The sequence below is a fragment of the Aethalodelphis obliquidens genome, unplaced genomic scaffold (genome assembly GCF_003676395.1).
Source record: "Aethalodelphis obliquidens isolate GAN/ISIS:26980383/991018 unplaced genomic scaffold, ASM367639v1 scaffold3, whole genome shotgun sequence".
In the NCBI taxonomy this organism is placed as follows: domain Eukaryota; kingdom Metazoa; phylum Chordata; class Mammalia; order Artiodactyla; family Delphinidae; genus Aethalodelphis; species Aethalodelphis obliquidens.
In genome coordinates, this window is record NW_020837947.1 from 26,384,768 (window position 1) to 26,410,375 (window position 25,608).

The 25,608-nt window shown below is 41.6% G+C and overlaps 1 protein-coding gene across 4 annotated transcripts in view; it reads left to right on the top strand.

Annotated features, from left to right (window-relative positions):
• The first annotated feature begins 5,250 nt into the window (after positions 1 to 5,250).
• Positions 5,251 to 25,608, top strand: part of MAP3K5 (mitogen-activated protein kinase kinase kinase 5) — a 212,996-nt gene continuing 192,638 nt past the window's right edge. The window contains exon 1 of one of the 4 annotated variants that reach the window (XM_027085523.1): positions 5,251 to 6,550. In XM_027085523.1, the coding sequence (XP_026941324.1) occupies positions 6,127 to 6,550 (424 nt within the window). In that variant the 5' untranslated portion in view covers positions 5,251 to 6,126. Of the gene's footprint in view, positions 6,551 to 22,997; positions 23,022 to 25,608 lie in introns of those variants that run through there. The other 3 variants (XM_027085499.1, XM_027085508.1, XM_027085517.1) reach the window with 3 other exon arrangements.

A 25,608-nucleotide genomic window follows, 5' to 3' on the forward strand; every position in this document is an offset into this window, starting at 1 on the left:
GTTACTAAATAACCAAGAATCACTGAAGAAATCAAAGAGGGAATCAAAAAATACATAGAGACAAATGACAATGAAAACACGATGATCCAAAACCTATGGGATGCAGCAAAAGCAGTTCTAAGAGGGAAGTTTATAGCTATACAAACCTACCTCAAGAAACAAGAAAAATCTCAAACAAACAATCTAACCTTACACCTAAAGAAACTTGAGAAAGAAGAACAAACAAAACCCAAAGTTAGTAGAAGGAAAGAAATCATAAAGATCAGAGCAGAAATAAATGAAATAGAAACAAAGAAAACAATAGCAAAGATCAATAAAACTAAAAGCTGGTTCTTTGAGAGGATAAACAAAATTGATAAACCTTTAGCCAGACTCATCAAGAAAAAGAGGTAGAGGACACAAAACAATAAAATTAGAGATGAAAAAGGAGAAATTACAACAGACACCACAGAAATACAAAGCATCCTAAGAGACTACTACAAGCAACTCTATGCCAATAAAATGGACAACCTGGAAGAAATGGACAAATTCTTAGAAATGTATAACTTCCCAAGACTGAACAAGGAAGAAACAGAAAATATGAACAGACTAATCACAAGTAATGAAATTGAAACTGTGATTAAAAATCTTCCAACAAACCAAAGTCCAGGACCAGATGGCTTCACAGGTGAATTCTATCAAACATTTAGAGAAGAGCTAACACCATCCTTCTCAAACTCTTTCCAAAAATTGCAGAGGAAGGAACACTCCCAAACTCATTCTACGAGGCCTCCCTCCATCACCCGATACCAAAATCAGACAAAGATACTACAAAAAAAGAAAATTACAGACCAATATCACTGAGGAATATAGATGCAAAAATCCTCAACAAAATACTAGCAAACAGAATCCAACAACACATTAAAAGGATCATACACCATGATCAAGTGGGATTTATCCCAGGGACGCAAGGATTCTTTGATATATGCAAATCAATCAGTGTGATACACCATATTAACAAATTGAAGAATAAAAACCATATAATCAGCTCAATAGATTCAGAAAAAGCTTTTGACAAAATTCAACACCCAATTATGATACAAACTTCCCAGAAAGTGGGCACAGAGGGAACTTACCTCAATAAAATAAAGGCCATATATGACAAACCCACAGCCAAGATCTTTCTCAATGGTAAAAAACTGAAGGCATTTCATCTAAGATCAGGAACAAGACAAGGATGTCCACTGTTGCCACTATTATTCAACATAGTTTTGGAAGTCCTAGCCATGGCAATCAGAGAAGACAAAGAAATAAAAGTAATACAAACTGGAAAAGAAGTAATAAAACTGTCACTGTTTGCAGATGACATGATACTATACATAGATAATCCTAAAGATGCCACCAGAAAACTACTAGAGCTAATCAATGAATTTGGTAAAGTAGCAGGATACAAAATTAATGCACAGAAATCTCTTGTATTCCTATACACTAACAATGAAAGATCAGAAAGAGAAATTAAGGAAACAATTCCATTCACCACTGCAAAAAAAAAGAATAAAATACCTAGGAATAAGCCTACTTAAGGAGGTAAAAGACCTGTACTCAGAAAAGTATAAGACACTGGTGAAAGAAATCAAAGATGGCACAGACAGAGAGATATACCATGTTCTTGGATTGGAAGAATCAATATTGTAAAATTGACTATACTTTCCAAAGAAATCTACAGATTCAATGCAATCCCTATCAAATTACCAATGGCATTTTTTACAGAACTAGAACAAAAAATCTTAAAATTTGTATGGAGACACAAAAGACCCTGAATAGCCAAAGCAATCTTGAGGGAAAAAAACGGAGCCGGAGGAATTAGACGCCCTGACTTTAGACTATACTACAAAGCTACAATAATCAAAACAATATGGTACTGGCACAAAAACAGAAATATAGATCAATGGAACAGGATAGAAAGCCCAGAGATAAACCCATGCACCTATGGTCAACTAAGCTGTGACAAAGGAGGCAAGGATATACAATGGAGAAAAGACAGTCTCTTCAATAAGTGGTGCTGGGAAAACAGGGCAACTACCTGTAAAAGAATGAAATTAGAACACTCTCTAATACCATACACAAAAATAAACTCAAAATGGATTAAAGACCTTAATGTAAGACAGACACTCTAAAACTCTTAGAGGATAACATAGGAAGAACTCTCTTTGACATAAATCACAGCAAGATCTTTTTTGACTCACCTCCTAGAGTAATGAAAATAAAAACGAAAATAAACAAATGGGACCTAATGAAACTTAAAAGCTTTTGCACAGCTAAGGAAACTATAAACAAGATGAAAAGACAACCCTCAGAATGGTAGAAATATTTGCAAACGAATCAACGGACAAAGGATTAATCTCCAAAATATGTAAATAGATCATGCAGCTCAATATCAAAAAAACAAACAACCCAATTAAAAAATGGGCAGAAGACCTAAACAGACATTTCTCCAAAGAAGACATACAGATGGCCAAGAAGCACATGAAAAGCTGCTCAACATCACTAATTATTAGAGAAATGCAAATCAAAGCTACAATGAGGTATCACCTCACACCGATTAGAATGGGCATCATCAAAAAAGCTACAAACAACAAATGCTGGAGAGGGTGTGCAGAAAAGGGAACCCTCTTGCAGTGTTGTGGGAATGTAAATTGATATAGCCACTATGGAGAACAGTATGGAGGTTCCTTAAAAATCTAAAAATAGAATTACCAGATGACCCAGCAATCCCACTACTGGGCATATACCCAGAGAAAAACATAATTAAAAAAGACACATGCACCCAATGTTCATTGCAGCACTATTTATAATAGCCAGGACATGGAAGCAATGTAAATGCCCATCAACAGACGAATGGATAAAAAAGATGTGGTACATATATACAGTGGAATATTACTCAGCCATAAAAAGGAATGAAACTGGGTCATTTGTAGAGATGTGGATGGACCTAGAGTCTGTCATACAGAGGGAAGTAAGTCAGAAAGAGAAAAACAAATATCGTATATTAATGCATATATGTGGAATCTAGAAAAATGGTACAGATGAACCAGTTTGCAAGGCAGAAATAGAGACACATGTAGAGAACAAACGTATGGACACCAAAGGGGGAAAGCGGGGGCGGGGGTGATGGTGGTGGGAATAACTGGGAGATTGGGATTGACATATGTACACTAATATATATAAAGTTGATAACTAATAAGAACCTGCTGTATTAAAAAAAAGAGTATATAATATTTCTACTTACCTGAGGATACAGAGAGAGGCAAACTTGTCACCTAAAGCAAAAGCTAGTAGCTAGGAGACACTTGCCCATTTCAGGTTTAAAATTCACCATGTTGCATCTTCAAGAAGAAACCTGGAAGCCCAAGATAGGTAATGCTTTTTCTCCTGTCCACCATTACCATGTTAGATGTGCTTTTGGCTTAGAAAAAGGTGCGCCTTCTATACAGACGAATTGCAAAAAGCACAACTGCTGGGTGATCAAATTAGAAGGCTTTCATTCCTCCGGACAGACACCCTGAGGCGGGCCTGGCAAGCTGAAGGCAGGCAGAATTTCAGCACCACGCCCATGCCCTCTGCCTGGTGCCCCTGCCTCCGCACAGGACTCAAAGTTGAGTTGTAAATTGAACCATCTGAATTTACATACTTTCAACTGTTTATCAGCTATAAAAATGGAAATTTCATTTGGTTACACGTTGTGTAAGATTAATCAGCTAAACCATGCCTTTTAGGTGGGAGAGCCTTGGGACCAAGGAAAGTAGTCTTTCAGCATTGCATTGGGGTTTGGGTGCCAGTAATCAGTAACATCTTTAAAGTTATTAAATCAATTCAAAGTAAACAAAGTGAGTAAAATAAAACAAAATTATATATGAACAATGGCTCTGAAAAGATCTGGAAGGGAAGCAAAGGTGAAATGGTATAAAAATTATGGTTTTTAGAAAATAGCTCTATATATAATTTTGGGCCTTATTTGTGTAGTCAAGTGCTCTTTGAGAATTTGGGCATTTTAATTTTCCAGACATGGTCCCAATGACTTTCCTGTGTTTATTGTTTTGGGCCAGTATGGGGTGGAGGATTATACACTTTCACAGAAGTTTGGAGGTTTGACAAGTTGTTGGAAGTATTAAAAGATACACATCTATTAGTAGTCCATCAACGTTTTGTTTCCTTATGATCACAGATTCACTAAGTAATTACTTTCCTAATGATATCAAGTTCAAAAACAGATGTGGATCACATAGAATCCAGTTTCCTTGCTAGAAATTTACTTCTATCGTTTTACAAATCTTTAGAAAAAGCTAACTCACTTTGCTTCATTAAGGATACAATTGTGCAGATACAATTGTTCAGCTGCTAGGTGTTTTCCCACATTACTATTTTCTTCCTTCTTTTCACCGTTTACTACTCAACTGTTTTATCCTTCCTTTTCCCCCTAGCTTGCATGTAATTTGCAATATTCTTCAACCTTTTTCATAAAGCTCATTCATCTCGGTTCCTGGAGATGGGAAGCCCAAACCTGTTACTTTATTTCACTGCAGCTTTCACTGGTTTTCCTGAAGTTATAGCATTTTGGAGTTCTCTGAGAACTTACACATCTGTTTTTGCTTCCCAAATAAGTAGATACTTTTTGATTGCTCTTAGGCAATTCAGGCATTCCCCCCCGCCCTCCCGTGGTGCAATTTAAAAAAATAGAAGTAATCACTTAATTTCCCTCTTTCATCTGGCGGATGACGAGTTGCCAAGTCCAGTATAGAACCGGTTTTCTATCTGAGGTAAGTATGCGCGATGTTGGGGGAAATTTTAAGAACCCAAATGGGAACGCTATACCGTTCAGCACTTGAAGCTAATCAATTATTCATGATAGCAGAGCTATTGAAAATTTGAAAATGAAAAGTACCAGGGCAGACCCGATAAATTTAGCCTGCCACTTGCGGAGAGCCACTGTCACCAGTAAACCACCCTCCAGTTCAGGCCGGCTGCAGGACTGTAGTTGAAGTCTTCCCGCCCCGCGCAATGCTGGCCTCCAGATGCTGCCCTAGTCCTGCCAGCGCCGCACGCTTTACCGGACCGCGCTGCAGAGCGAGGCCGGCTGGGGCCGGAGGGGGGCGCCCTGGCTAAGCGGAACGCTGCTAATGCCTCCTGCGCTGGCTCTGAAGACACGAGTATTCGCAAGAGAGACTTTTTTTTGCGCCATCCTGTCGTCGCGTGCGCTCCGGGCTTTTGCCTACTCCAGGTCTTCTTGGGTGGGGGGCCCGGTGGGTGACGGTGCAGAACCTTGGCCCCGGGCGGCGCTCGGGGCTGGGTTGAGGTCCGGGAGCCGCGGCGCAGTCGGTTTAGTCCGGACTCGAGCTTCCCAGCAGCGCCCTCCCTCGGGGCGGGCCCTGACTCTCGGTGCCGCGACGAGTGGGCGGCCAAGAAGCCGGTGGCCGACTGGGCGAGCTGCTGCAAGGAGCGGTGAGACTGGAGCGGCCAGGCTGGTGCCAAAGCGGGCGCGGCGATCGGCAGAGGAACGAGGCCGGGGAAGGAGGAGGAAACAGAGCAGATGAAGGGGAGCCGCCGCCGAGGAAGAAGGCGGATCCTTTCGGCGGCCGCTGCAGCTGTTCCGGGACGCGGTCCAGGGAGTCGGCCCGCCTCTGAGGTGCTGGCCAGGTAGCTCCCCACCCAGAGGGCGCCCTCCCCGACCCCTCCCAGAGCGCCCGGCACGGAAGGAACCAGGACCGCATTCCGGGTGGCCAGGGCGCACCGCACCCCGAGAGGGGCGCCCTTGAGTCGCGCCGCGGCGCAGGTTCGCTAGCCGACTTGTCCGCCCGCCAAGAAAAGGAAGCGCTGTCTCTTCCCGCTCAACCCGGTTCCCCACCCCTTGTACTCTACACCCTGCAGCGGGCGAGCGGCGCGGCCACGGAGGCGCCGAGGAGGGGCGAGCCGCCGCCGGGCAGCGGCGTCCCTTCGGGGGAGAGGGCGCCGGAGAGGAGGCGGCGGCGCGGCGCGACACGGGATGGCAGCTGCTTAGCCCGGCGCGCGCGGAGCAGCCCCGAGCTGTGGCTGGCCAGACGGTGCGGCTGGGCGGGGGACGCCGCCGCCACTGCAGCCCGGCCAGGAGAGATGAGCGCGGAGGCGGGCGAGGGCATCACTTTCTCTGTGCCACCCTTGGCCGAGGGCGGCAGCTACCGGAGGGGAGGAGCGGCGGCGGCCGCCGAGGGCGAGGAGAACCAGCTGCCGCCGCCGCCACCGGGCAGCTTCTGGAACGTGGAGAGTGCCGCCGCCCCTGGCGTTGCGTGTCCCAGTGCCACCCCCGGGAGCAGCGCCACCCGGTGCCGGGGCAACTCTGGTGGCGGAGGAGGCCGACGGACCACGGTGGCATATGTCATCAACGAAGCGAGCCAGGGGCAGCTGGTGGTGGCCGAGAGCGAGGCCCTGCAGTGCCTGCGGCAGGCGTGCGAGACGGTGGGCGCCACCCTGGAGACCCTGCATTTCGGGAAACTGGACTTTGGGGAAACTGCGGTGTTGGACCGTTTTTACAATGCAGGTGCGTGTGCAACCCCTTCCCCATCCGCCGCGGTCAGGGTTCACTTTTTCCCAGGCCACCGCAGGGGGAAAAATGTTTTTTGTTTTCTTTCCTGGGCAGGAAAAAACAATTTCTGGGCAGCAATCGTGCTTCCTACTTATTTACTTCTTGCCCCATCTTAGAGGCAGCGAGCCGCGCTGCGTGACTGCTCCGGGCGGCCTCTCGCAGCTCTGGGGAGAGTGTATTTGTGCGAGAGTCTGACTGCCCAGCCACCAGGAGCCCGGGGTGCGTGTGGTCCTCTTAAAGAACTTCTGATCTCGTGCATTGCGAGATATTTGCCCCAGTCAGCCTTTTCTACATTTAGTGTTTTGGTTTCTGTTCTGTTAGGTTTGGCCCACATTTTCCTTCTGTATATACCTGTGCCTGTTTTAGATGATGTCCTCATTTTTTCTGTGTACTTTTGAGAGTACAGAAATCATGACTTCTGCCACTCAGCCAGCTGCAGGCAGAGCGGATCTGTATGAATTTGCATGTTATGTCATGATCTTCCCAGCTCCCTTAACCTTAAGTTTAGTGGTTTGATTTCCCATCTCTTACCAGTTTGAAGTTTCAAGAAATTACTTCCAAAAGCAACTTTGTAATTTACACTAAACTTGTATGATATCTTTGTTAGGATTTTGGTGAAAGAACCAAGGCCTGTTTTTTATTACTCCATATGCCCTGATGGGCTGGAAAGTATATAATTTTTTGTTTGTTTGTTTGTTTGTTTTGTTTTTTGTGGTACGCGGGCCTCTCACTGTTGTGGCCTCTCCCGTTGCGGAGCACAGGCTCCGGATGCGCAGGCTCAGCGGCCATGGCTCATGGGCCCAGCTGCTCCGCGGCACGTGGGATCTTCCTGGACCGGGGCACAAACCCGTGTCCCCTGCATCGGCAGGCGGACTCTCAACCACTGCGTCACCAGGGAAGCCCCTGGAAAGTATATAATTTTAACATTGTTTAAAACACTGATATGCTATTTTAATAACTAAGATTAGATTGGCCATTAAAGTGTGCCCATTAAAGTGGTTGCTAGAGTAATTCATGAAAAAAAATTTTTCAACCTATTACAGATTTCAGAAAGTGTCACTGCAATTCAAGTGACTGCAGCAATTTGCTATCTGTTAGCAAATGTTAGGGATGAAAGCATGTTATTGAAATTAACCTTTAGCACCCTGTACAACCAATGTTGATATATACATATTTATTTTTTTTATAAGTGGGGGCATAAAATTTGATTTAATGGTGGTTTCAAGCAATAAGGTTCTTGTATTTGTGATCACATAGAAGGTTTTATAATCCAATCTTGTTTCCAGTTCTAATTCTCTTCAGTCTTTCGAAACACCTGAAGTAGGCTTGTGTCTGTCTTGGAATTCAGCCAAAGCTGAATATTTTAAGAACAAGAAGAACTTCATGTTAAGGAAGCCAGACTAAATAAACTAGGACTTTGGTTCGGGTGTATTTTACAGTCTTGGTCTTCATAACTGGACATGAGTATAATATATTTTAGGTTGGTTCTTTGTGTGGCTTGCTTTTCTAAACAAGAAATATAACTTTTCTAAAAATTACAGCACTTTTATTTTTGGATTATAATTTAGAAGAAGTTTCAAAGAACTGAAAGGTATGTGAGGAAAACACCCAGTGAAATAATAAGTCTGTTTTTATTGCATTGATAGATTGGGTATTTTTTATAAAAGTAATCTTAAATTCTAAGCTAATTTGCAAGAGTTTCCTAACAAGGCTCACGTACTGTTTATTCTCCAAATACTGTCTCTGGGAAAGGGAGAGAGAAAGATTAGAAGGGACCAGACATTTGAAATGTATCTCATTTAATCCTCCAAACAAGCCTGTGAAGAAAGTACTTAGCATCCTTCTTAGATGAGAAAACCAAGGGGTCCATCACTGGCCCAAGGTCATAGGTAACAACTGGTTAATGGAGGATTTCACTTTGGGTGCCTGATTCTAAAAAGTCCGGCTTCGCCCTTGCTATCTGCATTTAGCTGGGCTAATTTACTCTCAGAATCAAGAGAGGGAAGCATCAAACTCATGTGGCAGAGAGCTGGCAGGGACCTTATGAGCCATCTTGGTGCAATGTGGAATAGTGGGGAGGAGGACACGCTCTAGGAAAACCAGTGTTTCCGGGCCAGCTCTGTCCCATCCCACTGCTTTGTTCAACCTGGGCAGGCCCCAGTTTCACCCCTGCCTGTGACATGATCTCTGAGCTTCCTCATTCAGCATGAAGATGTTGAAGATGTGACCGAATAAGGATGGTATCAGTTTTGTCCAAACCCTTTGTTTTTCTAAACTGAGGGCGGCCAAGTTAGATAGTAGTAGAACTTGACTTCTGATTTCTAAGAGAGTGCTTGCTCGTCCTCTACCAGGGTTCAGCAGATTTTTCTGTAAAGGGCCAGATGGCATAAACATTTTAGACTTTGCAGGAGGTGTCTCTCACAACTCCTCAACTCTGCAGGTATTACTCAGGAGGACCTAAACAAATCATCGTGGCTGTATTCCAGTAAAACTTTGTTAATGGACACTGAAATTTAAATTTCATGTAATTCACAAAGTATTATTCTTTTTTGATGTTCTTCCCCCAACCATTTAAAAATGGAAAAACCAATCTTAGCTTGCAGGCCTTACAAAAACAGGCCTGGCAAGGTTTTGGCCCCATGCTGACCATTGCTCTACATCCACTGCCTCCGCTCGAAAGTTGAACCATTATGATATAGTGGGAAGAACATCATCCCTCAAGTTCCATCTGAGTTTTCATCCTGGCTCTGCTCTGGACCACATAATTGTGAGTGAGGCCCTTTGTCTCCTTCAGCGGCCTATAAAACTGACCAAGGATGGAAGTAGAGGGGGAGATTGAAGAAAATTTCTAAGATTCCCTCATGTAATCCTGTGAGTTTGAAAAGGGAAGGCAGCAGGGTGTGCGGGGACAGAGCATTGGAACAAGAGTTTCAACATCTAGATCTGGTCCTGGTTCTTCTCTAATTTGGAGCAAGTAATTTAAAATCTCAGAGAAGGGTTGTAATAATTGGGTTCTAAGATTCCTTCCAGCCCTCAAATTCTGAACCTTAAAATTGTGACAGTATTGATTAAAAAATGAATCACTTCAATCCACAGAGATGAATGAACTGCTTGTATTAATATCTAGCATGTTGCCACCTCCAGGAGATCAGGGTCCGTGAGAAGCGCAGATTCATGTCCTGGTTGTGAGGGTCTACACGGAATGCCTTGGGCTTCCAGGAAATAGCCTCTAGAATCAAACTGGGGAGTGGGGTTCAGAGGTGACCCCAATCTGCAATAGAATGGTAAGCAAGAGGGACTTAACAAGGGCCTCAACATTTCAAAGGGAATGTTGGTGTTCGAACAGCTCAGCTTAATGGAATGAATAAGAACTTAAAGCTTGGTTACATTTTTAGAAGCTTCCGCTATCTTTGTGTACTGGTATCTTTCTAAAGGATAGATTGCAGTTGAAGGTTTTCACTGATTTTTCCCTATTTGATTATCGTTCAACTGTAATCGAGTTTGTTCTTTGACTACACTTGTCATTCTCTCTTTCATTCCCGTTCTGAGAGGAAACTAATGTTCTATCAAAGATTTTATGAAAATTCATTGTACTTACACATACAATACTGTCACTCAGAGATGGCAGTTGCCAGGCTAACAACACCCCTTCCCAGCTCCCTGCATTGCAGGCAGTAAATTTCTGTGAAAGCTAAGATATGTCAGCGATACAGATGTTAGTGATGCAGAACTATTCCATTCAGGTAGACAGACCCCAACTGGCAGGGTCTCAACATTTTTAAAAAAATGAACATTAGTTTTGTGAAGTATGGCTGGTACAGGCTTTGTTATTCCCCTGCTTTGCTTATGGAAAAACTGAACCATAAAGAAGTTATATTCGTTCATTCAGGCTAAATGATTCAAGGTTGCTGCTTAGATCCAGGAGCACACTTTTTCTTAGAAATAGTATTATAGATGGTGGTTAAATTTGGGACTAGACTATAAGAAGCCTTGTTAATTCAGTGTACTTGAAGTGTGAACCCCATTTATCTGTTTAAACATTCAGGAAATTATGTTCCTGCCAACCTAAAACTGGGACTTTTTTAAACAATTAATTATTTAACTTATTTTTGGCTGCGTTGGGTCTTCGTTGCTGCGCGTGGGCTTTCTCTGGTTGCGGTGAGCGGGACTACTCTTCGTTGTGGTGCGCGGGCTTCTCATTGCGGTGGCTTCTCTTGTTGCGGAGCACAGGCTCTAGGCACGTGGGCTTCAGTAGTTGTGGCACGAGGGTGCAGTAGTTGTGGCTCGCGGGCTCTAGAGCTCAGGCTCAGTAGTTGTGGCGCACGGGCTTAGTTGCTCCACAGCATGTGGGATCTTCCCAGACCAGGGCTCGAACCCGTGTCTCCTGCATTGGCAAGCAGATTCTTAACCACTGCGCCACCAGGGAAGTCCTGAAACTGGGACTTTGAATACATCTTTCCCTGTGCTAGAATCAGGAACTTTTGCGTTCATCTAGCTTCTGGTAGCATCCTGGCTGGATGTACGAGCATCACTTTGGATTGGTGGTGTTGAGAAGAGGGGCTCTGGTGAGGCAGGGGACAAAGGAAGGATTGGGTGGCTTTAGGGAGAGGAGGAAGCCTGGGCAGGGACTGAGGAGGAAGGATGCTCAGCGAAGGAGGAAGTGATACGGCAGGGGATCCGTAAACACTTTCACCTTCGTCCCCTCCAAACCTATTTATGGGGCTTGACTTCCAGCTGATGTAAGACCCAGGGACAGTGCTCTGCTCAAGGCCACCTCACTCCCTCTCGGGGGGCTCAGGAGTGGATGGCTGCCTGCTTCCCCTTTCCTTGCCCTTAGCCAGAACTTCTCCTGGCCTTTCTCTTAGGCAGGCTCTCTGTATTGCAATCTCTTACTCAGCCTTTCACCCATTAGCAACAGTGGGTAACAGGAAGGAAACACATGGAGGCTGAAATTTTAAGAACTTAGCCTTTATATTTTCATCTCTATAGTGTTCCCGCCTTACTTGGGTTTGTGATAAAAGTCACCCATTTGGGCCATGTCACTGGACAGGCATCTGAACTTTCTGGGTTTGGTTCCACTTGCTTCCAGCACAGCTCCTTAGGACTTCCAGTCTTATTTGATAACAAAACAAAAGCAAACATAACCTTTGTCTCCTGTCTATCTCAGACTGAGAAGTTCCTGAGAATCTTCCAGCCCACTTCTGCATTTTCTACTTTTAACTCCAATGAGGCTTTCTTATATACTGTCTCATATACTTGGACGGAGAAGTATACTTGGGTGGAGTCAGTATTTCCTAAATATTGGTTCCCATGAACCGGTTTAAAAAAATTGAAGACTGACATGAGTTTGTCAACATTTTATCTTCCCAGGTAAGTGTATTATAAAGAGAGAAAAAGAAAACTTGACAACCAGCCAGCTACTGCCATGACTTCTTAAAAAGAAAACACATTTTTTTATGTTGAATTAGGGAAGGCATAACCTTAGAGTAAAGAATAGCTTTTTGCATACAGTAAATGTGTGGAAAAACGCATTATTTATTATTCTTTTTCCCATTTCACCATGATGGATGAAAACTTTATCGTGCCAATTAACAGAGCAGTGTTTGAGAACCTCTAGTCTAAACCACCTTATAGCCCCTTCCTACCTCATCACTGCTTCTTCACCCAAGAAACAAGCCTTAGCAAAATTATCAAAAGAGCAAACATAGGCAAACTCATAAAGAAAAAGTCTAGTTTAGGAAGGGATTAAAAAAATATCCCAGTAGAGGCCCACTCATGGTTTTTCTCTGGGCTGTTGACTTTTTGCTGGCATATCATTGCCTGCCTCCTGTGAGCTCAGAACACTGTGCTTCCTCTTGCTTTCTTGGAGGCAAAGTTAAAATTTTCCAAAAAGAGCTTTACTAGAAAATTGGAAAAAAGCAAAACGAAAAACAAAACTCCAAAGCACAAAAATAACATTTGTTTTTAGAGCACCCATTTCTCATCCCAGATAGTCAACTGCAGCTTGTCCCCACTGGTCCTGCTTCCCAGGCTCCTGGGATCCTGGTTTCTTGTTTCAGTTTGGTTGCCTTTTGTCTGCTTCGTATGTTCATCAGTTGATAGTTCAAGTTGGTTCCACCTCTAGGTGAAGCCTAATTATAGGCTCACAACTTGGCCTTGTCTCACCAGTGGCCGTGGCTGGTGCCAGCCTTCTGGGAGTTCTCTGCTACAAGTCAGTTCCCCTCTGGTGGCTGCAGGGACTGTCCCTTGCTTCCTGTTTTGGAGGCCTGGTTAGAGGCCCGTTCAGTTCCTGTTTCTGGTTTGCGGGATAAAATTGGTTCACTGCTTCTTTGTGGAGCAGTGGGAGGTTGACAAGCACAAAGCCCAATGAATGTGCAAGTTTCCACCAACAGGTACCAACTGGTTTTGCTTTGCAAGTAGTTGCCCTAAGCGGACCCTTCAAACAGCACTCTGCTCTGCCTGAGGCAAGGTGAGAGTTGAGACTATAGTAAATGAGGTGGGAGTGGGCAGTGTTGCAGGAACCACAGCTGTGTGAGTATCAGGAAGAAACCGGTAACCAATAGCCTTGGGAAAGGTATATCTTGAGAAAACAGCCTCACTGTCCCATAAACTGGATATAGATATGTGGGGAAACTGGCTGTTTAAGAAAGCTACCCCTTATTTTCAGGGAGCAAAATTAGATTTGCAAATTTTATTAGTGTCATAAAAGAAAAATAGGAAAGCAAAGCAAAATTATAATTTATTTTAAAATCCACTGGTGATTCTAATATGTTGACTTCTTTCATTGCTTTAATATATTGGCTTTTATCTCTGGCTGGAGATGTTGACTTAAGAAACTCATCAAGGGCTTCCCTGGTGGCGCAATAGTTGAGAATCCGCCTGCCAATGCAGGGGTTACGGGTTCGAGCCCTGGTCTGGGAGGATCCCACGTGCTGCAGAGCAGCTGGGCCCGTGCGCCACAGCTGCTGAGCCTGTGCTCTAGAGCCCGTGAACCACAACTACTGAGCCCACGTGCCGCAACTACTGAAGCCCGCGTGCCTAGGGCCCGTGCTCCGCAACAGGAGAAGCCACCGCAATGAGAAGCCTGCACACAGCAACAAAGGGTAGCCCCCGCTCGCTGCAACTAGAGAAAATGTGCGCACAGTAACAAAGACCCAACGTGGCCAAAAAGAAATAAATAAATAACTTTATTTATTAAAAAAAAAAAAGAAACTCATCAAAATATGTGTCAGATTATTGGCGAAGGAGAGACGCTATGAGACAAAGCTGATTTTTAAAGTCTTGTCTAATTATTCCAAAAAAGTTGGAAAGTGAGTACTTACATCTTATGTTTTTTATTTTGTAATTTTGTTTTTTTCCAAAAGAAAACATAAAAACTAAAAGATACAGAACCCAGGCTACATTGTGGCAGTTTTCTTAGGGGGACACAGAAGAGAGGAGAAAAAATTTAAATGTTAACAGTGTCTTCTACTGAAAATCCTAGCAGAGCGGATCTGTGTAACTTGAATGCTTCAGGAGTTGCACAAGGTAACAGTAAACATTCCACAAGCAAACCATTTCTGTTACAGTAGGTAATCAACAATGAGCAAAGCAATTGCCTTTGGTATATGATTCATGCAGGAAGGAAGTTATATTTCTTTGTACAGCAAGGCTTTAAAAGAGGTTGTGACCAATTACATTAGTATTTTCCAATACTTTTAGTCTCTTCTAAGAACTCTTAAGAAACGGAAACATGGAGGAGAACTACTCTAGTGAATTATCAGTGGATGTCAGGCCATCTGACCACTGACTCCAAACGATATAAAACCAGGTATTTGCCTAAGCCAGAGAATTCTCTCTCCTTTCAAAATCTAAGTTACCCCTATTTCTTATTTAAAAATCATCCCCAAAGAATTAAGGAAACCCAGGCTATTACATGTCAAATACCTCTTGATATCACATTCAAGTTTTCTAATAAGTTCATTGTGACAAGTATCAGCTTAGAGCCAAGGCAACCCAGGACCAGGAGTGTGATTCCTGCTGTCCAGGGGCCACAGCGGCTTTTACCTCCAACTAGGTGTTTTCCAGTTTATAGTTGGGTCACACTGGGGCGTAGGCTAAATCAGAATGATAATGTAAATGTATATTGTTCTATGCAACGGAGTCCTCTTTTGATTATCTTACTTGCTTCAGAAAACAAATAGATGTGGCAGTGTAGTCCTCTGTCTTTCACAGTTGAGGCAACTCCTCCTTGGAGAAGGGTATTTGACTTGGCCAGAATAAATCGACTGGTTGAGTAGGAAGTCGAACTCACCTCTTCTGAATCCCAAATAATCCAGGCTTTTCCCCAGTATACTACAGAGAAAACCATGAAAAAACCAGTAAGATAATAAAATTGGTTCAAAGGATAATTTGAAGAGCAGATACTACACACACACATACACACACACACACACGCGCACGCACACAATCAGGAATGCTGCAATGAAATTGCTGATAGATGCCAAACTGCTAATGTACTGTAAGGCAATTCTTTTTTTTTTTTTTTAACATCTTTATTGGAGTATAATTGCTTTACAATGGTGTGTTAGTTTCTGCTTTACAACAAAGTGAATCAGTTATACATATACATATGTTCCCATATCTCTTCCCTCTTGCATCTCCCTCCCTCTCACCCTCCCTATCCCACCCCTCTAGGTGGTCACAAACCCCCTAGCTGATCTCCCTGTGCTATGCGGCTGCTTCCCACTAGCTATCCACCCTATGTTTGGTAGTGTATATATGTCCATGCCTCTCTCTCACTTTGTCACAGCTTACCCTTCCCCCTCCCCATATCCTCAAGTTCATGCTCTAGTAGGTCTGTGTCTTTATTCCCGTCCTAACCCTAGACTCTTCATGACATTTTTTTTTTTTTTAGATTCCATATATATGTGTTAGCATATGGTATTTGTTTTTCTCTTTCTGACTTACTTCACTCTGTATGACAGACTCCAGGTCCATCCACCTCACTACAAGTAACTCAATTTTGTTTCTTTTTACGGTTGAGTAATATTCCATTGTATATATGTGCCACATCTTCTTTATCCATTCATCTGTTGATGGACACTTAAATTGCTTCCATGTCCTGGCTATTGTAAACAGAGCTGCAATGAACATTTTGGTACATGACTCTTTTTGAATTATGGTTTTCTCAGGGTATATGCCCAGTAGTGGGATTGCTGGGTCGTATGGTAGTTCTATTTTTAGTTTTTTAAGGAACCTCCATATTGTTCTCCATAGTGGCTGTATCAATTTACCTTCCCACCAATAGTGCAAGAGTGTTCCCTTTTCTCCACACCCTCTCCAGCATTTATTGTCTCTAGATTTTTTGATGATGGCCATTCTGACTGGTGTGAGATGATATCTCATTGTAGTTTTGATTTGCATTTCTCTAATGATTAATGATGTTGAGCATTCTTTCATGTGTTTGTTGGCAATCTGTATGTCTTCTTTGGAGAAATGTCTGTTTAGGTCTTCTGCCCATTTTTGGATTGGGTTGCTTGTTTTTTTGTTATTGAACTGCATGAGCTGCTTGTAAATTTTGGAGATTAATCCTTTGTCAGTTGCTTCATTTTCTCCCATTCTGAGGGTTGTCTTTTGGTGTTGTTTATGGTTTCCTTTGCTGTGCAAAAGCCTTTAAGTTTCATTAGGTCCCATTTGTTTATTTTTGATTTTATTTCCATTTCTCTAGGAGGTGGGTCAAAAAGGATCTTGCTGTGATTTATGTCATAGAGTGTTCTTGTAAGGCAAGTCTATAAGTATAAATGTTGGAGTCATCTATTCTATAAGGTGGAAATCAATTGTATCTCTACCAAACAATATTCATTTGTATCGCTGTGGACAAGTATTATTTGCATTACTATCAGTTTTATACAACTTAACGTTTATCCCAAAAGCATAAAATGGTTTTATCACTAGAAAGACAGTCAAAGGTGCTTTTTTTTTTTTTTAAATCAGATAGTTCCCAGAGAATGCCTTGACCAGAAACAAGTCAGAAATACACCAGTGTGTTGCTTGCAGTGTCTGCAAACCCAGCTTCATTCATATACTAGGAAATCATCATTACTAACAGGAACTTCAGTAGTCTAGATCACTCCAAACAGGTTTATTTTTTGGAGGGAAAAAATGCATATAATATTTTAGAGGGCTGGCAAATTGCTCTAAGACTCCACACACCAAATATGTTACTTTGATCTTGTAATTTAAGGCAAGTCATACGCAAATGAACACCATGTGTTACTGAGTGCCAGGTGCCGTGCCAGTCACTCTACATGCCTGAACTTATTCAGTCTTTATGAGGCAGATAATACCAGTGGATCAGTTTCACACATGGGGAAACTGAGACCCTGCAGAGTTATCCACTTTCCCAGTGCCACTTGGTAGAACCAAGTTTTGAACCTAAGACTGTCTGATCCCAGAGTCTGTTCATTTTTAATTATGCTCTCCTGTCTGCTAGAAATAAATTTTCTGTTTGAGAACATTTAAATTACAGTCTTCTCATCAGTAGACATTTGTTGACTACTTAAAATCTGCAAGATTTCTTCCTAAGGTCTGCACAGAATTATGTTAAGAGTGCAATTTCTGCCTTTTATGGTCTTACAGTCTGCCCATTGAATTCAACAATTTAATAAATAATTATTGGGAGCCTACCACATGCAAGGTGATGCTCTAAGTAGTGAATAAGTGAATCATCCAAGGAAATTTTTTAAGGACTTCACAATATGGATGATTTCATTAAACTGGACACATGAGAACAATGTTCATTACTGCTATAACAGATGTGAAAATGCATTGAAAATAATAATCTTACACACCTGTAAACTACGCGTTAGGCTCTTCACTTTATTTTTATATGAAATCAGTATCATGTTCCAAAATTATTTAAATAAATACCCAGATTTTATTAAAAACCTTTAAGGTCTTTTATAAATATTGACAAAATCTATTAAATTGACTTCAAGGAGATATTGTAATTCTTTAACGTGGAAGAATTTTTTTATATAATGACTCATAGAAACAAGTGGAGCTATTACTTGAGGCTTAGAATCTTTTTTCTTATATACTGTTTCTACAGTAGTGGAATTTGATCTGTATTTATTCTCTTGTATTAATCCTTTCAGTTTGTGAAAAAAATTGAGGCTATTTTAGGTAATTGCAACATGCCAACAATGCAGTATCAATTTAGGATTCCTTAGGCTTGTAGTCCATGATAAAATTGTGTTACTTGCTTGTTGATAACGCCTGGGGCCTATGTACGGTCCTTGGTTGACAGAAAATAGTCAGCTTGAATGCCAAGTTTCTGAGTGGCTGGGCAAGAATGAAGATAGTAAACAAACAAACAAAATTCCATTTAGAGAATGGAATCTAAATGGCAGACACGTATTAGATACCTTGTTGATGCTTGCGGAACCAGATCTGTGTTATGGTATACATAAAAATGACTAAGGTTGAAATCTGGGCTACCTTTGAACTTTCTAAGCAACATTATGAATGTATACTTTATGTAACCTTTCTAGTTATTTTTTTAATGTTTATTTATATATTTATTTATTTATTTTTGTCTGCGTTGGGTCTTCGTTGCTGCATGTGGGCTTTCTTTAGTTGCGGTGCGCAGGCTTCTCATTGCAGTGGCTTCTCTTGTTTCAGAGCATGGGCTCTAGGCACGTGGGCTCAGTAGTTGTGGCTCGCAGCCTCAGTAGTTGTGATGCACGGCTTAGTTGCTCCATGGCATGTGGGATCTTCCCAGACCAGGGCTTGGACCTGTGTCCCCTGCATTGGCAGGCGGATTCTTAACCACTGCACCACCAGGGAAGTCCTCTAATTATTTTTGAGTCACATACATACAGTTGATGTATGTTAGTTCTACCAAGACAATTTCTAGATTTTTAGGAATTGGTCTTGGGAAACTAGCTTTGGTTGATCCAGTGAAAATTCAGATCTTTGGATCTAGATAGTAGGATTTTAGCTTTTCAAAACGAACTCTTGGTCAGTTTACTGTTTACTATTTATATACAGTCAGAGTAAGAAAAGATTTCTAGACTATGTAGAGTGGCAGAGTCTGGCTTTAAAACCTAATGTATCTCTGTGTGTGTGTGTGTGTGTGTGTGTGTGTGTGTGTGTGTGTGTGTGTGTGTGTGTGTGTGTGTGTTGCAAAACAGGGTTGGGGTGTAAGTTGCTTGGCTTGATCTAGTGAAATTTGAGAACAATGCTGTAGCTTGCACGTGAGTTACGACAATAGTTGGCCTAACTTTTCTTGCCCAGCAACTTAGTGCTGCCAATAGTTTAAGTGCTTAAAGTACACTTGGCAGTTGGTAAATCTGAAATAAAGTTGGAAAGGAAATGCTAGCCTAGACTCTTAACAGAGTCCTACACTCTTCTTTCCTTTATAACTCAGTAGTGTAGAACATTTATTTGATCATTAAATATGCCACATGAGTGGGTTACCCAAGGACTGATCCTGCTGTGTTTACTAGTGTCAACCTGCAAATCTGCATTTGTGTTGTTTCCAATGTCTAAAATTAAGGGTTGTCAGCATTATGAAATCTTTGCACAGTCAGCTCTGCTTTTGACTTAACATTTAATTTCCAGGAGTATTTTGTTAGTGTTTACTGGTCCATATAGCACGTATTCAAATGAGTGACGACGCACTTGGTCATAAGTTTTTATTTGGATTGATTTATGTCACACCAAGGTATAAGTGACAAAAGTTCATATTTATCACGAACATAGTATGTTTCCAAATCTCACTTTTTAAGGTTCTTTTGAAGAAATGAGTTAGATGCAAAGATGTACTAGTGAAGAAGTAAATTGCAGGAGCGTTTCCAAGCTGCTAACATGTAAATATTCATTAGCATTCATTAATGACAGGATTAAGGCTTGGTTTGCTTGGATTTACAGAAAGTTTAAAAGTCCAGACAGAATCCTGTTCTCGATTCTTTGTTTAAGGCAACAGAAGTCAGAAAAAAGGCAGACAAGCATTGTAGGTGACTGAGCTCAAGTAACCTCTGTGTAGTTTTATGGTTACATTTATAACTGTTGTTCGGTGCCCATTTATGAAATCTTGGAGAAGGTAAAACCTTGATAGCACGAGAGTGACACTTTTCTGTGTCAGCCAAATCTCTTATACACTTGGAACCAAAGTTAAGATATTGCTCTATCTCTCTGATTTGCCTCCAACATTGAATCATATTTTCACTGTTTGGTGAAAGGGAGATAAGTAATGGAAAATTGCTACTTCACAATTTCCAAGCTGCTCAGAGCTCAGGACTCTGCGTTTAATAAAACTCTGTTTTATTAAAGAAGCAGGTTTCATCTTGTTAAATATATAGTGAACATTCTTCGTGATGGATAATCTCTTGATTATCCAAGGCTGGTATCTCCTTCTTATTGCCTCTCTCCATTCATTGTTAACCTTGGAATAGCCCAAGAGGGACTAGACACCATCCTTAGCAGCAAGTTTGTTCACACAAAAGCCGTTGCCACTGTGTTGTGACACTGCTTGGGAATTTTGAACAAAATTGTACTATGATATTTATGTGTTGTCGTGCCTTCATTTTCCCAGACCACCACTATTTAATAGGTTTGTGCTTTCCTATGAAAATATCATTAGACATGTTGGAATAAGTTTGCAGAGACAGATGTATGAAGCAGCCCTGATTTTTCTGTTTTCAAATTCCACTTTTTTGGGTTGGTTCTCCTTTATTTCTTTGCCAGGGGAGTAAGAGCATGTTCCCTAAACAGAGTTCTGTGCCAGAGGATAAGCCAACTTAATTTGAGACGATTTTCTAAGAGCATTAAAGGAGAAAAAAAAAGGTATGATTGGAGAATCCAAGGCCCTAATCTGCTTTCAGTTTTCAGTTACCTGGTCTAAATTGTGAAAGCTCCACCTAAGACTTGAACTGGCCTATGAGCTTCTGATGACTTTATATTTAGTCTATGAGAATTACCTTCTCAAGTCTTTTAATTGTCCGCTTTAACCACAGAAGAAAGTATTGCCCAATATTTGAGCTATAATATGTGGTCACCAGGGAAATTCCTTCCTAAATCCAGCATATTGCATAGTTATTTATGAGCTGGAGCTTAGCATTCTTTTTTATTTAAGCTAAGAATAATCATGGAACTCTTTGACTTTCTATTTTTTAGCCCCTCTTTAAGATCTGTGTAATTTTTTATTGATGTTTATGTTAGTCTATCTGTTACCTCTTAAAATAATCTCTTAAGAACTATTAAATACATCTTAATTTGTTTACTTGATTCTTTGGAGGATATAAAAAAAAACTGTTGCTCCGTAAGTGTTGCATCATATGGGAAATGACTAAGAAGGAACAACCGAAGAAGTCAAGTCCAATGTTAGAGGATCATGAGAAATCCTTTGTTAGAAAGGTCTGACATAGAAGAAGCAGTTTCAGGTACTTTAAAGGATCGTTAAAGTATAATTCCATGTCTCTTTCCCTTGTCTGTCTTGTTTATCCTGCATCTCTAGTACCTAATACAGTGCTTGGCACTTAATAGGCACCTGATAACGTATTGACGGATTGAATGAATGAATATTGCATTTTCCCTTAGTGGTGTTTATTAATTGATTTTGATATCTGTCTTTTCTACTTTAGTGTGAGTGAAGTTCCTAGGTGGCAAAGATCACGTTTTATGGATCTTGACATCCCCCAGGTCTTCTGTATCTGTACTTGACCTATAGATCTGTGCTTGATCATGAAGTGGCCGCACTTACTGAATTCAGTGAAATCAACCCTTCTGTTGAGGGGCTCACAGTCCAGTGCAGGAGACCAGCTATAAAGATAGAGTAGGGGCTTCCCTGGTGGCGCAGTGGTTGAGAGTCCGTCTGCCGATGCAGGGGACACGGGTTCGTGCCCCAGTCCAGGAAGATCCCACAAGCTGCGGAGCGGCTGGGCCCGTGAGCCATGGCTGCTGAGGCTGCGCGTCCGGAGCCTGTGCTCCGCAACAGGAGAGGCCACAACAGTGAGAGGCCCGCATACCGAAAAAAAAAAAAAAAAAAAAAAAAAAAAGAGTAGGCTATGCTGATTGCCGATTGCTAATTGCTATATTAGAAGTTTATTTAAAGTGCTTTGAGAACACAAGTGACAGAGGATTCTTCTGGGGAAGAGGGGAGTGTGGAGGAGGTTGGCTAAGGCTTTGGATAGAAGATGATATTTGAATTGGGTTTTGAAGGATAACAGTGAAAGCACTTATTACATGCCAGGCATTTTAAATTCTGAGAATAAGTGAGACTCCCCAAAAGAAAGAGGTAGAATAAAAAGAGGGCCTATGGTGGAACAGAGACAACACCAGCATTTAAAGATGGACAGAGGAAGGCATCAACTCGTGAGAAAGCGAAGTTGTCAAGAGGTAAGACAAGGGACGGGGGAAAGTTCAGAGAGTGGAAGAGAGAGGAAAAGAGTGAGCTAGCTGAGAGCGACAGGAAGAGGTCAGAAGTCAGTAAAGTTGGATGTTTCAGAGAAATACCTGGACTTGGAGATTAGAAAGCCCCTGATAACTTTTGCCAGAGCAATTTCAGGAGAGTAGGTGGTGGTGGTTGTCTGGAATAGTGTCTCTGAGTGATTGCTGGTGAACAACGGGAGGCGTATAACCAAGAGTAGTTTTTAAAGAAGTGTGTTGCAAATGAACCTGTCTACGAAACAGACTCACAGACCTAGAGAACAGACTTGTGGTTGCCAACGGGGTGGGGCTGGGGGAGGGGTGGGCCGGGAGTTCGGGTTTTACAGCTGCAAACTGTTACATACAGCGTGGATAAACAACAAGGTCCTACTATCTAGCACAGGGAACTGTATTCGATATCCTGAGATAAACCATAATGGAAAAGAATATGAAAAAAGATGTATATATATGTATAACTGAATCACTTTGCTATACAGCAGAAATTAATACAACCTCATAAATCAACTATACTTCAATTTAAAAAAATAGATAAATAAAAATAATTTAAAAAAATAAACCAATGTGTTGGTGAGAGAAGCAGAAAGAGAAGGCAGCTGCTGGCAGCAGTGTACCCTGCTCCCAGGCTAAGGGACCTTGCCTGGTCCTGCCGGTGTTTATACCTTAGAGACACGATGAGGTCAGTAAGCCTTTGTGGGCTCAAGTATTTAACATTGTTTCTGGGGGAACGTAGAATACAAATTCTCAACCACCTTCTTCCTGAAAGAACTTCGGAGTGTGACCCTTTGTAAATGTACTTGTTTTCTTGGCTAATTGTAATTAGCTGAAAGTAGAGTTGCTTTTCCTTGTGAAATTCTGTAACTTAGATAATAAATTTGAATTCACAGTGATACAGCTTAAGTTGAGTGTTCTTTACTGGTGGAACTCAGTTTACAGAAGTGTTGGACTTGTTCAGGAGGTGAAAGTGTTCACTAAGAAAATGGATAGCTCAGGCTAGGTAAGTTTTTCATTCTTTTCTCTCCAATGGCTGGATTTCATAGGTTTTTGAAGCTCAAAGAATAAGAACTGAGATCAAAAATGCTTTTGTTATTTCCTCAGCCACTTGAAACACTTCATTGCATATAACACTGGCCACTTTTAAGTAAAAATGATTCTTTCTTTAAAAGAGATCTTTTTTACTTAGTGCCATCTCACTTCGTAAACCTACACTGGAAACAAATTTTTTAAAAACTCTGACTGCTTTTTAGGCTTTCTTCACCTTAGGTTCCAGTCACTCCCGAGTGGAGAGCTGCTCTGACTACAGTACTGGTATAAACCCTGGATTACTTTGAAGGTGCTCTCACTACCAGACAGGCTCCTTCCCTTGTATTCTTTGTCTATTTGTCCATTCCAAAAGAAGCTCTCCCCCCTCAAAAAAAATCTTATCTGAATACTTACTATTGCCTTACTGGCTTATCTTGGAATCATCTCCCTTCAGCCTTATCTTTTTTGCATCCAGTGAAGGACACATGTGTCTGATGTTGACTCATGTTTCTGATGATACCCCCTTAGCTCTTTCATGTAATACTTACTGGAGTAGGAGAGAGAAGGGACACATTTACTTAGAAACATTTGCTTAGAAACATTTTGTTTACCTAAGGATGACTTTACCAAGGATTAAGTTCTCTCTCTCTCTCTTTCTCTTTCTTTCTCCCCCTCTCTGTCTCTCTTTCTTCCTTTCTCTTTCTTTCCTTTAGTAAAAAACCATTACAGAGCCCAATCTTTTAAAAACTTGTTTCGAAAATCAGTTCTCAGGGTGAAACTTGAATTTTCTAAAAGAGCATTTCCAAAGAAAACATATTTTAAAATATTGGGTTGTCAAGATAGTACAGAATCTTCTAATAGTAATAATAATAATATTATTATTTGATAATAATAGTGGTAATTACAATAAATAAAAAGATTAGAGTAGAAAGGTTTAGTTGTACAGGTTTCTAGTAACAATATGGGGGATTAGGTGGATTTCATTCCTTTAGTCCCTGTGAAATGAACAAAATGCCTTTTTGGGTGTCAGATGTTTCCCTACTATGTCTTTTTAGCTCAGAACTCCCTAGCTGTAGCTTTAACTGTCTGATGTATACTCCACATCTGCTGTGATCCCACAGATAACCTTCAAACTCATTTCCCTACAGAAATTGGTCCCCTCCTCTAGTTCCTAACATCTCATTAAATGGCACTCAATTGGGACTTCCCTGGTGGTCCAGTGGTTAAGAATCTGCCTTCCAATGCAGGGGACACGGGTCCCCTTCTCTGGTCAGGGAACTAAAATCCCACATGCTGCTGGGCAGCTAAGCCTGCGTGCCGAACTAGAGAGCCCACGTGCTGCAATTACTGAGCCCAAGCGCTCTAGAGCCCATGTGCCACAACTAGAGAGAAGCCTGCACACTGCAATGAAAGATCCTACATGCCACAATGAAGATCCTGCGTGCCACAACTAAGACCCAATGCAGCCAAAAAAAAAGAGAGAAAAAGAAAAATGGCACCCAATTTTCAAAACCAGATTCTTTTTAAATTTATTTTATTTTATTTTATTTTTTTGCGGTACGTGGGCCTCTCACTGTTGTGGCCTCTCCCGTTGTGGAGCACAGGCTCCGGACGCACAGGCTCAGCGGCCATGGCTCACGGGCCCAGCCGCTCCGTGGCATGTGGGATCTTCCCGGACCGGGGCACAAACCCGTGTCCCCTGCATCGGCAGGCGGACTCTCAACCACTACGCCACCAGGGAAGCCCTCAAAACCAGATTCCTTTAAAATAATCATGAATTATATACATGTTAAGAATATCAGTCCTTTGTTTTTCCCAATGTATTACTTTATTTCCGTAGTTTGATGTTTAGTTTAATTTTTGTCTTAATTCTTTACATATTTTTATAGTCAAAACTATTATCTTTTGTGAATTCTACTGTTGCTTTTAAGTGTAGATTCTTGCTTTATCTGTAGATCTGAAAATTATTTATTTGTACTTTTTTCTAGAAAATTTAAGACTTTCTTTTACACTTGACTCCCTCCTCCATCTTGAGTTAATTTTGTTGTAATGATGTAGGAAAAGTAATGTGTCTGTATGCCAGTGTACTGCGATTCACAAAAGGAAACAACTTGTGAGCTAAGTGAAATTTAACAACATGACATTTCTTTAAATAGCACTTACTGTTTGTTCATGCATGTCTGAACTACATCCGTTATTTCTGTAAGTGACCTTGTCTCTTGCTCTTAATATTACCTAATGCCTCCAGCCCATTTCTCGGAGGGAAAGATACCCCTTACATGGCTTCCCCTCCCCTGGGGGAAGAGGCAAACTTAGTAACAGTCATTTAGTTTTTACTTTACAGAAGTCATTTACTTTTTAGTGTAGCACATTGATGTGCTTAGAGTTAGCGTTATTGCTGTATGTAGTAGCCGTCTGCTCCAAACATCCCGTTTTTCCTCATTTATTCATTCGTTCATTTGTTCATTCATTCAATAAACATTGGTTGGGTCTGCATCATGTGCCAGACTTTGGAGAGAGAAAGTGGCTGGGACATAGTCCTCGCCCACAAAATACTCAGA